The sequence below is a fragment of the Podarcis melisellensis genome, assembly GCF_964234715.1.
Source record: "Podarcis melisellensis genome assembly, chromosome: 1".
Taxonomy (NCBI): domain Eukaryota; kingdom Metazoa; phylum Chordata; class Lepidosauria; order Squamata; family Lacertidae; genus Podarcis; species Podarcis melisellensis.
Genome location: NC_138528.1, coordinates 112,614,737 through 112,625,682, shown reverse-complemented (window position 1 = coordinate 112,625,682; position 10,946 = coordinate 112,614,737). Strand labels below are relative to the sequence as shown.

Below are 10,946 nucleotides of genomic sequence, written 5' to 3'. Positions count from 1 at the left end.
GGTTGTTTTTTTGCATTCCCAGTGATTTACAAATAAATTACTTTCATCTATAATGAACAGTCATCATTAACCACATGGTTTATTACAGAATGGCTACAGTGTAACATGATTTCTTGTCAAACCATGAATTGTGGGTGTTGTCTGAATGAATATGCATTACGTCTAGAAACTGAAGTTTCATTTTTGTTTGCTGCTTTTTCAACAAATCAATACTTCTGAAAGATAAGGAGAGGGATGTGTCTTCCCAAGTGTTGTTTATATGCACATAGTCACGTTCTGATGTGTTCACAACATGTAAAAAATAAATGAACTTTACACTAACATTTTCAAGCAAAATATTTATTTCTTATGGACAAGTTACATTTGTTAAGTTTTAGTTCTTGCTATGTGTTTGGATATAATATAATCATAATGGGTTATGTAGACAGATTTCACTTCTGTGCTTTTGCTGTGAGGAGGAAATGTGTGATAAGCTAAAGGAAGCAAACAAGAACATAGTCCACAACTTTTGTGACAGATGAGCAAAACTCTTTACTCTGGGCTAAGACAGAAGAAGTCATAAACAAACCCAAAGGTGCAGGGCCTCTCCAATGCATCCCATCTCACACCTAAAAATCAGAGAGCTCAGTTGATGTGCTCTTTTGAGTGGCAATTTCCAATACCTCTTAACCTCCTTAAAACTGAAAACATGGGATCATATATTGTGGCACATGTTCTTACTGGAGAAACGCACACAAAAGTGAAAATTGCTAGGGGGGGGGAAGTATACAGAATAAGTTTGCAGCTTTTTGAGTTAACGGAAGTTAGTCAGCATGGTCATCCCCTGCCTTCCCCTTATTCTCCTTTGTGGTTTCAGTAATAACTTTTGGGACGGAAGGGAGCAACATGGCAGCCTGGAAGCTGCATGGAAGATGCTAGAATATTGCCACCTGCCTGCTCGGCTCCTTCAAACTGATTATGCAACAGTATATGATTTATTTGTAACCATCTTTGTCCTTGCTTTATATATTGTAACTTGTTTCGTACTTGTTTACTTTTACACTGAATTATTTTCTTTAAAATCATCTCTCTATATAATATATAACAAACATGGTCTTATCATATATTACCATGTGATAAGGGTAAAGGTAAAGGGACCCCTGACCATTAGGTCCAGTCGTGACCGACTCTGGGGTTACATGCTCATCTCGCTCTATAGGCCGAGGGAGCTGGTGTTTGTCTGCAGACAGCTTCCGGGTCATGTGGCCAGCATGACTAAGCCGCTTCTGGCGAACCAGAGCAGCACACGGAAATGCCGTTTACCTTCCCGCCAGAGCAGTCCCTATTTATCTACTTGCACTTTGACGTGCTTTTGAACTGCTAGGTTGGCAGGAGCAGGGACCGAGCAACGGGAGCTCACCCCGTCACAGGGATTTGAACAGCCAACCTTCTGATTGGCAAATCCTAGGCTCTGTGGTTTAACCCACAGTGCCACCTGTGTCCCTGTGATAAGGGTAAAAGCCTTCAAATTGTGAAGCTTCAAATTGCGTACACCCGCATGACGAAGTCATCCCAGTGATATACAGCCACATTTAAGCAAGGATCTGATACTATTGCGTTGTGAATTTCACCACCCTGGCAGCCAGTAACAGGGGTGAGAAAACTCCCAACATAATGATGAGTGCATTATAAAGTAAAGGGGGGAGAACTCATTATAAAGGTGCCATTTTGTGTGTTTGTGTCAGTCATGTGTGTTTCATCCTGAGCATCATTGACATTTCTTTTAAAAAGCTCAATATAAAGAGCAGGATAGGGACTCCGTTGTCAGAGAGATTCTTTGAGTTAATTGCTCTGATTTGCCAGTCTGGCGTGTTTGGAATAATAGTGGGTAAGCCAGCTTTCATTTTGGTATAGCTTCCAAGTCTGGCCGCAATGCTAACTGTCCACTCAGAACAAAAGTAAAGCACCCCCCATTTGACTTTTTCCTATGAAAATTGGGTGGAGAAATAAACTTTATCTTTGTACACCAGACTAGTTTCTACACACCCTCACACATCCCTCTCTATCCTCCACCCAGGTAACTAAGAGGCAAGATCAGAGTTCAAGGGCATATTCCAGCTGGGCAAAAACACTTGAGGAGGATGTGGAGCAAGACTGGGGGGGTGGTGTTCCAAGGACCTGGAGGGCCACATTTATCTTGTATTTTTATGCTGTGAACTGCTCTGAGATCTATGGATGAAGGGTGACATAGAAATTTAGTTAATAAAATAAACATTTGTCCCCAAGGCCTGAGGATCCCTAGCCCTGTTGTAAGGGATACTGCTTGTGTACCTTTGGAGTGCAGATGGTTTCACTGGTGGTCTGAAAACACTGCTGTCCCAGGAAAACTACCTGGGTGGATACAATTGGGCCAGCCCAATTTCCTCTCTGCTATGAAACGGTCTTTAAAGTTGATGAATGAACACAGTAAGCCTGCAGCTTTAAACACATTTAACTTGTGTGCATTCAGCTTTACGCATATGACAAAAAATTTAAAAAGGGGAGCAGGGGGGGGTGACTTTGCCAATCCTGCCAGCCAATTGGTTTTGACCAAACACAATTTGGGCTTTGAGTTTGATTCCTGGAACTTAATCAACTGCATAAGTTGTGGACTTACTGTAGACAATAATATGATCACATAGTGCAACTCCAACCTGAACCTTTTGGATAGAGAAAGTAATAAAAACTTTGAATATGCCCTCACTGGGCTCAAAGAAAGGTTCACAGGAGTTGATGATGATCAAAAGTCTTTACGATCACGTAAAATAAACCTTCTGGGTATACTGAACACAAGAGATGACCACGCAATCTGTGCCACCTGCTGTGTGATGATTCTAAAACCATTTTGGGAAACATTATGAAGAGCTTGCTGGGGAAGGCCATTTCTGAATATCCTCGTGATTCTGAAACTAACATCTCGTACTGTATTTCTCCATTAATGTTTGTTGCTTGAATGACTCAGGCTACATCTTCCAACTCTTCTGCTTGCAGTCTTGATGGAACTTTGGGGTGGTGATTAAAGGACAGCTGTATGGTTTTTCTGTAGTCAAAAGAAGGAAGTGCAGTTTTCTAGTGCAACCAGGATAGCTGGAGATCACAACCAACCATTACCACCAGGGCTTAAGTTGTTTCCAGGCTCACTAGAGGTCAACCACTCTTTGAACAACAGGGCTGTGGTTCTGGAATGCATGAAGTCATATTTAAAAGTGCCACCACTGGGCAACTTCAGTCTGTCTCCACATTCTTGGATTAAAGAGGAGGTTTTTCAGGACACATGGCATAGTTCGCAGGCAGGTTTAAGCCCCGACACCACTATTTTTAGACACTAAGTGCTGATTATCACTTCCTCTATGTGGGGCATTCCAGCCATGCTCCTTACAAAGAAAAAACCACGCCAAACTTTATCAGCTAGTATTATTGGTGCTTCATGAATGTTAATAATCACCAAATAGCCACTTCTCCAAAGTGCTGTGAAAGTATGTGGTAAACCATTTCAAACTGCTGGTGGGAGAATCACATGACTAGATATTCACAAATGCTAAGTTAGCTGGCTGCCTTAGTGAAAAGTTTTGAGTTGGTCAGAGGCAAAATCTGCAACAATGCTTGAAAATCCACACATTCTTATTGACCAGAAACTCGATTCACTAAATGACACCAACACAATTCTCAATATTTCTCCCTGCTGCCAGAGGGGGTCAAAGGCTATATGTATCCCCGTTGCCCATCTTGATTTCTGAGATAACCTTAGCGTGCACACACATTCAAAAATTTTGTTAGGAAATAATTGTTGGGATCTGAAGAGGGCTGAGGCACTTATGTACAAGCCCATGAGGGAACGGCTGGTTTCCGTTTTCACCTGCAGTCCTTTGCTCCAGTACTTAAAAGGGACCCGCTGCCTTCAGGTGTAGCTTTTCATGGGGGACGTGTTAGTGTGCGTGGAATAGTTTGGGACAACTGGGGTGCGCACAGCACGCAGGACACTGCACACACCCCTTTGGCTCCTTTTTGTGTGGCATTTCCTTTGATTGTTCAAAATGGTACAGCGCTAAAGGGAGAGAGCAGTATGAAATCTCTGTAAATGAAATGCTCAAACAGCTGCCGCAGGACTTTACAAGGTAAGAAAACATAAATTGAAGTTACCTCACGGAACAGTTTTTAGTTTGCCTTTGACCTCTCAAGCAACGCGAATCGTGACCTTGTAATGCTTCAGGTGCATCAGCCTTCACTTTTCCTGATGAATAGCGGCTCTCCTGCTTTGATTTAGTCTCAGTTGCACTAGGAACATTTTTATTCTCCTCTGAAACAAAATGGGGATGTCAAGCCAGAGTTGGGAGCAAGGTCTTCATTTATTATACTAACGTGACCCAATAATGTGTGCCAAGTTACCTATTACTCTTACGAAAGCTGAGCAAGAGGCCTCCCCGACTTCATTAGTGGCAATGCAGAGATATTTCCCAGAGTCAGCAAGGACCACCTTTCTTTTTAAAAGGTAATAGGTGTCCCCTAATTTCTCAATCTGCAAAACAATGAAATACAGATAGAGGGAGATTAGCTGTGTGAAGCCAGACATGCGATGTTCTTCCCAAAGGAGCATTTACAAAACACTGTGACATACACTCATTCCTCTGGCTGCCACCCTGCTGCCATCTTTTGTCCAAATGACATTTGGCCTCGGTCTTCCAGATATTGTACAGTGCAGGTTTAAATCATCTCCTTCTTGAAGAGTAGCATGTCTAAATTTTTTAATGAAGCTTGGCTGCACTCCTTGTACTAGGAAAAGAAAAGAAGAGAAGGGGTATATTGCTTTTTTTTTTTTAAAGGCAAAATGCTGCTGCTGAGATTGAAGTACCGGTAAATGACTTCCCACACCAAAGATTCCTTAATGCTTGAATTAGCCCCCTTTGGGTATCGTGGTATACAGTAGCACCTCTGGTTGAGAACTTAATTTGTTCCGGAGGTCCGTTCTTAACCTGAGGTACCACTTTAGCTAATGGGGCCTTTTGCTGCCACTGCACCACCATTTCTGTTCTCATCCTGAGGTAAAATTCTTAACCTGAGTACTACTTCTGGGTTAATGGCGTCTGTAACCCGAACTGTTTGTAACCTGAGGTGTTTGTAACCCAAGGTACCACTGTAGTGGGCATGAGAGAAAGTTTTCATACTGTGTACAGATGTAAATTGTTGGAGGTAAGTAAGCATATTTGTGTGGTGGGTAGGAGGGGTGTTAATCACCAGCAGCACACTTGGTATAGCAACTGTGATCTGCCATGTGTTTGGGGACGTGCAAGAAAAATGAAAAATGAATGAAGTGGGGGCAGGCAGGGAGGAGAGAAATCCCTTCTGTGCTATTCCCCTGCGAACCAACTCCTGCATTTGATCTCTTAACATGTTTAGAAGACACACCAGGAAAATTCAGCCCCCCTTTTGCTGCCTTCCTGCAGTGCTGTGTCTACAGGCAGTGAGGCTATGGAGAAATAAAATGCCCTCTGCTTGATGATTTATGGCATGATTTTTTTTTAAAAAAATCTGTATCCTTTAGTTACCTAAGCTATGTATTCCTTCTGTATCATTTGGGATGACAAATGGCCGAGTGCAAGGGGGCAGAGGCCTCAAAAGAGATCAGCGTCAAAGCTTTGCTAGTAGCTTGAAGCAGACTGGCAGAAACAGAAAGTAGGGTTGAAAGAGGAAAGCTTCATGTGTTGTGCATAGAATGACGGCTGTCAATCACCCCTATGCCAACTTGAATAAAACATTGTGGGCAGCCCAGGGAAGCCCCACCTCGCATAATCGATCACATGACATGGTCACACACACCATTTGAATGGCAAAGCCCTTCACCTTTGCGGGGGCCCAGCCCCCTCAAAATATTTTATTGTGGGGGCTAATTGGGTCCTATGCCACTATGTTTGTAAGTGGCATGTAAAATTATTGTTTGAATGACATATTGTTATTAAAGGTAAAGGTAAAGGTACCCCTGCCCGTATGGGCCAGTCTTGACAGACTCTGGGGTTGTGCGCCCATCTCACTTAAGAGGCCAGGGGCCAGCGCTGTCCGGAGACACTTCCGGGTCACGTGGCCAGTGTGACAAAGCTGCATCTGGCGAGCCAGAGCCGCACACGGAAACGCCGTTTACCTTCCCACTGGTAAGCGGTCCCTATTTATCTACTTGCACCCAGAGGTGCTTATTGTTATTAGGCGGACATTATTAGGCAGAATATTTGCTGTATTGTTTTCAGTGTGCTGCTGTAATAATAATAATAAATTATTTATTATTTATACCCCACCCATTTGGCTGGGTTACCCGAGCCACTCTGGGCAGGTTCAAACACATATAAAAGCATAATATAACATCAAATATTTAAAAAATTTCCCGATACAGGGTTGCCTTCAGGTGTCTTCTAAAAGTTGTGTAGTTCTTTATCCCCTTGGCACCTGATGGGAGAGCATTCCATAGGGAGGGCGCCACTGCTGAGAAGGCCCTCTGCCTGATTCCCTGTAACCTCACTTCTCGCAGTGAGGGAGACACCAGAAGGCCCTCGGAGCTGGACCTCAGTGTCTGGGCTGAACGATGGGGGTGGAGATGCTCCTTCAGGTCTACAGTTTAAGCAATCCTATCCGGACAAGTAATTTTACAATATGATGGTATATATCCGGATATCACTTACATACTGACACATTCTTATGTCAATGTGTTTTTAAAGTTTTATTTTATTGGCATGTTTTACTGTACAGTTGAACCTTGGTTTTCAAACATAATACATTCCAAAAGACTGTTTGACTTCAAAGGCACATTCGAAAAAATGGAAGCATTTACTTCCGGGTTTTTAGCGTTCGGTTCCGAAACGTTAGTCAACGGAGACGTTCGAGAACCAAGGTTCCACTGTATATGGTTTCAGGTTCACCACTTTGAGGATTTTGTTGATTAATAGGCTTATAAATAGTGTTTTAAAAATCATATCATGAGGACTCTGTACTTCCTATCTGAGTGGGGGTATAGCTGGGAAATAGTTATCCGTTATTCGCTCATGCCACTTTAGCACGTATCTGGCTCTCAAAGTTGTCCAATATAGAACCTCCGAAGAAAGAGCAACTCTGGCTTGTTGGCAATAATCCAGTAGAACTGGCTGCAACACAGGTGGCTGCTCACTATGGGGTCTAGTATGCCGAAGTAGTTTCAAACTGCACAAATCTGCCTAGTTGCACTTGTTGATGATACAAATTCAGGCAGTGGATAGGATCCAAAGAACCAGATTCCTAGTTCTGTTGCACTTGAGATTTTTCTGTCAGCCATGCTCTATACTACATGCCTAAGAGCTTTTAAAATGAAGAGAATTTCGAAAGTAGCTTGTGATATGCCACGATGATCAGCCGTTCGAAGTGGGAGGCTAGGTCACAAAATCCCATTGGCCACACACCAGTCCCCAGAAGCTTTTAAAGTAGCAATTTGCATTCCCCAAAATGTCTTTGCACTTGTTTACACACATGGACATTATGCAGAGTAATCATCATGTGCCAGAAAGCACAATGTGATAAGCATTCCAGGGGGGCAAGGAAGAAAGGAGACTGCTTTCATTTTTTTTAATTGAAATTGCCATAGCTTATTTAATTTCTTAACTTGATTTGGTCTTTGAGGGACTCGCTGTTAGTGGTCCTCTGTGGCTCTCAGACGCATGGCTTGTATGAACCGGGGACCACCCTAATGCTGCCAAAGCTATTTCACAAGAAGAAATCAGCATAGGGTTCAAAGGAGTCCCTTTGGAAGTGCTTAACATGGAAGCTTACTTCCCATAAAGCTCTGCACCCACAAGTTCATGAAATCATAGAGATGTGGAATTGGAAATGGACCCTGAGGGTCATCATTCTAATCTAGCACCCTGCAATGCAGGAATCTCAACTAAAACATCCACAGCAGATGGCCAGTCAACCTTTGCTTAGAAACCAAGGAAGGAGAGTACACCACATTCCAAGGGAGTTGAACAGCTCTTACCTTCAGAAAGCTCTTCCTCATGTTAAGTTGGAATCTCGTTTATTGTAGCTTGAAGCCACTGGTTCGAGTCCTACCCTCCGGAGCAAGAGGAAACAAGCTTGCTCCATCCTCCATGTGACAGCCCTTTATATATTTGAAGATGTCTATAATATCTCCTCTCGGTCTCCTCTTTTCCAGGTTAAACACACCCAATTCCCTCAACTATTCCTCACACGATTCCAGAGACTCAGCTACATTAGTAAAAAAGATAGTGTTTTGAATGCGTTATAAACATACAACACCGGATGGCGCTGGGGAGTATTAAAAAATGAGATGTGATTTTCCATAGCGGTTTTGTTGTTGTTGTTATTACGATTTAATTTCTGACTTCTTAATAGCATCCCCACCCCCCGGTGTGCCAATCCACTCCGGTGTAGTCTGACCAAGGCAAAAAATAGTGGTACTGTGATTTCCCTTGATCAAGACACTATACTTCTGTTTATGCAGCCTAGAATAGCATCTGAATCTGGCTTCTCTAATACCACCTAACTTCAAGTTTCCAAAGATTTACTGGACAGTATTTTCATCTAGATAGCCTGTTTAAGGTGTAAAATTTAAAAATATCATTCACCCTGGACTAAGCAGTAGCACACAACAGGTTCTCCTGGCTAAGAAACAGTGCAACATGCTTAGAGCCATGTTAGGAAGTCGAGACAGCTTCATAATTTTGAATATTGTTTCAGAGAAACACAGAAGCTATGGTTTTTCTACTCCCCTCCCCGAAGCTTGGTAACACATCCATTTTAATAAAATAGATTTTGCTGGTTACAGAGGCTCGGCTGGGATATTATTTTTGCTTGGTAGTATGTAACTATGTAACTGAATAGCTATATAACTGCACACCCTGGTTGAGCAGAGTGAATTACAGAGACTTTTTAAAACTCACCAGCCTCATTGCCCTGAACCAAGCCTTATAATAGTATATTTCAAACATGTATTACAGTGACATCTCTGCCCAGGCTGCAAGAACACAGCTCTTGGCTTTCGCTTTAAAAATTGCTGGCCACTCTTATTCTATTGCATAGTGTTTGCACAGGGTTTTTGCTTCAGTGTCTCGCGGGTAGGCCCTTTATTTATATAGTTATTTGTTTTTATTGGCATTGTGAGAGAGTGGAGAGTCCATAGCTTGGCTGGTTGCAGTATGGTTTGTTTGTACGTGTGCATGGGGTTGTGGTGTGTGTGTGTGTTGTGTCAGATTAGCCACATGCAGTGCCAGATTTAGCTAAACAAGCTGTAGTTTAGGGCCCCACTGTCTTGGGTCCCCCCAAAAAAATTAAAGGAAAAAAATGGATGCACATTTCCAAAATATAAGATAAAAAACAAATAAAATAAAACCTACATGTAGCAACAGTGTTTTGTGTTGTGTAGACTCCTATGATGTAAGTAATGGGCCCCGCCTGCTAGCCTGCTCCCTAAAATATCACTGGTTTGCTCATTTCTATATTTAGGGTGCCTACATTCTGCATGGACTGGTTGCATGGCAACATGTGCAAATGACTTTAGATAACTATTAGGTCCATTAATTACCATATAGCATATATTCAACACACAGAAACTGCAACAATTTGTTGTTGACAAAGGACAACTGGACATATAAAGGGCCCCATTACCTTCAGTAGCTTAGAGCCTCATTAAACCTAAATCTGGCCCTGACCATATGAATTGAAAGTGGAGACGCTATAGGTATTTTTCCTTGTTTGCTTGTTTTTGTATCACAAAAAAAAAACTTTTTTAAAATTGCTGGCTGCAGAGTCAGAAATCAGGCAGGTGCAGCCTAGGCAGAATTGGGTGGATTGTAGGGCAAGGATGGCGAACCTGTGGCCATTGTCCAAATTTCGCTGGACTACATTTCCCCTCATCCCCAACCATTGGCCGTGCTAGAAGGGACTTATGGGAGTTGGAGTTCAGTAACGTTTGGAGGGCTACAGGTTCACCACACCTTCTGTAGAGATGTGAAGGAAAGAGCCAAGGCAGATTATTATGTGCCGGGAGAGAACTTAAGCAAATTAGAGTTCACTGACTTTCTCGGCTACCAATAAACCCCTTTCAGTTGTACAGAACTCTTTTTATGGAGCTCCTTCCCCAAAGAGATTTGCCTGGCACTATCTTTGTTTGCTATTCCATGCCAGAGGAAAATTATATTTGTCCAGGGCATCCAAACGCTATAGATATTTTATGACAGAAAACCTCGTGAAGGTTTTCTTTGTACTGCTATTAATTTTTTTGATTATTTGCTTGGCCTTATTGCTTTGTTGCTTGTTTTAGTTTTTGTTGATTATAAGGGTTTTAATGTTGCCTGCTCTGGGATTCCTGCTGAGTGAGGTAAAAATATCTAAAAGAAATAAACAAGCCTGATAGAACACAGTTTTACCACATTTGATTGGCAAGCCTGTACATGACTGTCATAGTCCATGGGTTCATTAGGAAGAAATACCCATGAGCCTGAAAAAAAGAGAATATGTTGTATCATGCCTGCTTGTTAATTGCTTTTCTTTTCCACCACAACTCCTTTCTCCTCAGAGCATCTGTTAGGCAGTGCCCCTACATCATCAAAATGTGCCCTTTATTTTATTGAATTGGAACATTTCCTGGGATACCAGGAAACATATACCGACTCGCCTTTGCACCTATCACAGCTCTGCTTCTTATACTCCTGGCCAGGTTCCTGGTTATTTATATTGCTTCATACCAGGAAATCCTGACTGCTAATTCTGTCCTGCAGGGAAGGAATAGGCACCATCTTCTTTCTGAGCTGAGGAGGGATTTTAAAGAAGCCCGGTAAAGTGAAGCATCCCTGGAATATTTCATAGGAAAAACATAAGAATTTGTCTCATGCCAAACCACCAGGTCCATCTATCTCTCAGTACTGCATACCCTCTAACATTTATCTAATGAAAATTGG

The 10,946-nt window shown here is 42.3% G+C and overlaps 1 protein-coding gene across 2 annotated transcripts; it reads right to left on the bottom strand.

The window, feature by feature from the left end:
• Nucleotides 1–2,524: 2,524 nt before the first annotated feature.
• On the bottom strand, nucleotides 2,525–9,225 carry LOC309363257 (uncharacterized protein). 2 transcript variants are annotated; one of them, XM_081899362.1, is made up of 5 exons: nucleotides 8,006–9,225; nucleotides 4,634–4,788; nucleotides 4,405–4,534; nucleotides 4,214–4,315; nucleotides 2,525–3,058 (listed from the first exon to the last, which is right to left on the bottom strand). In XM_081899362.1, exons 2-5 carry the CDS (start codon nucleotides 4,637–4,639, stop codon nucleotides 2,982–2,984), a joined length of 315 nt encoding a protein of 104 aa, XP_081755488.1. In that variant the 5' UTR covers nucleotides 4,640–4,788; nucleotides 8,006–9,225; the 3' UTR covers nucleotides 2,525–2,981. The 2 variants fall into 2 exon arrangements, with proteins under 2 accessions (XP_081755488.1, XP_081755487.1); XM_081899361.1 differs by having other exon boundaries at nucleotides 4,159–4,315; nucleotides 8,006–8,574.
• Nucleotides 9,226–10,946: the final 1,721 nt, after the last annotated feature.

Bases quoted from the DNA above. Each gene is read 5' to 3' on its own strand.
- LOC309363257 (XM_081899361.1), bottom strand. The intron at 4,316-4,404 runs GTAACTTGGCAC...ATTTTGTTTCAG, and splicing joins AGCTTTCGTAAGAGTAATAG to AGGAGAATAAAAATGTTCCT. The intron at 3,059-4,158 runs GTAACTTCAATT...TTTTGACTACAG, and splicing joins ACTAAAAACTGTTCCGTGAG to AAAAACCATACAGCTGTCCT.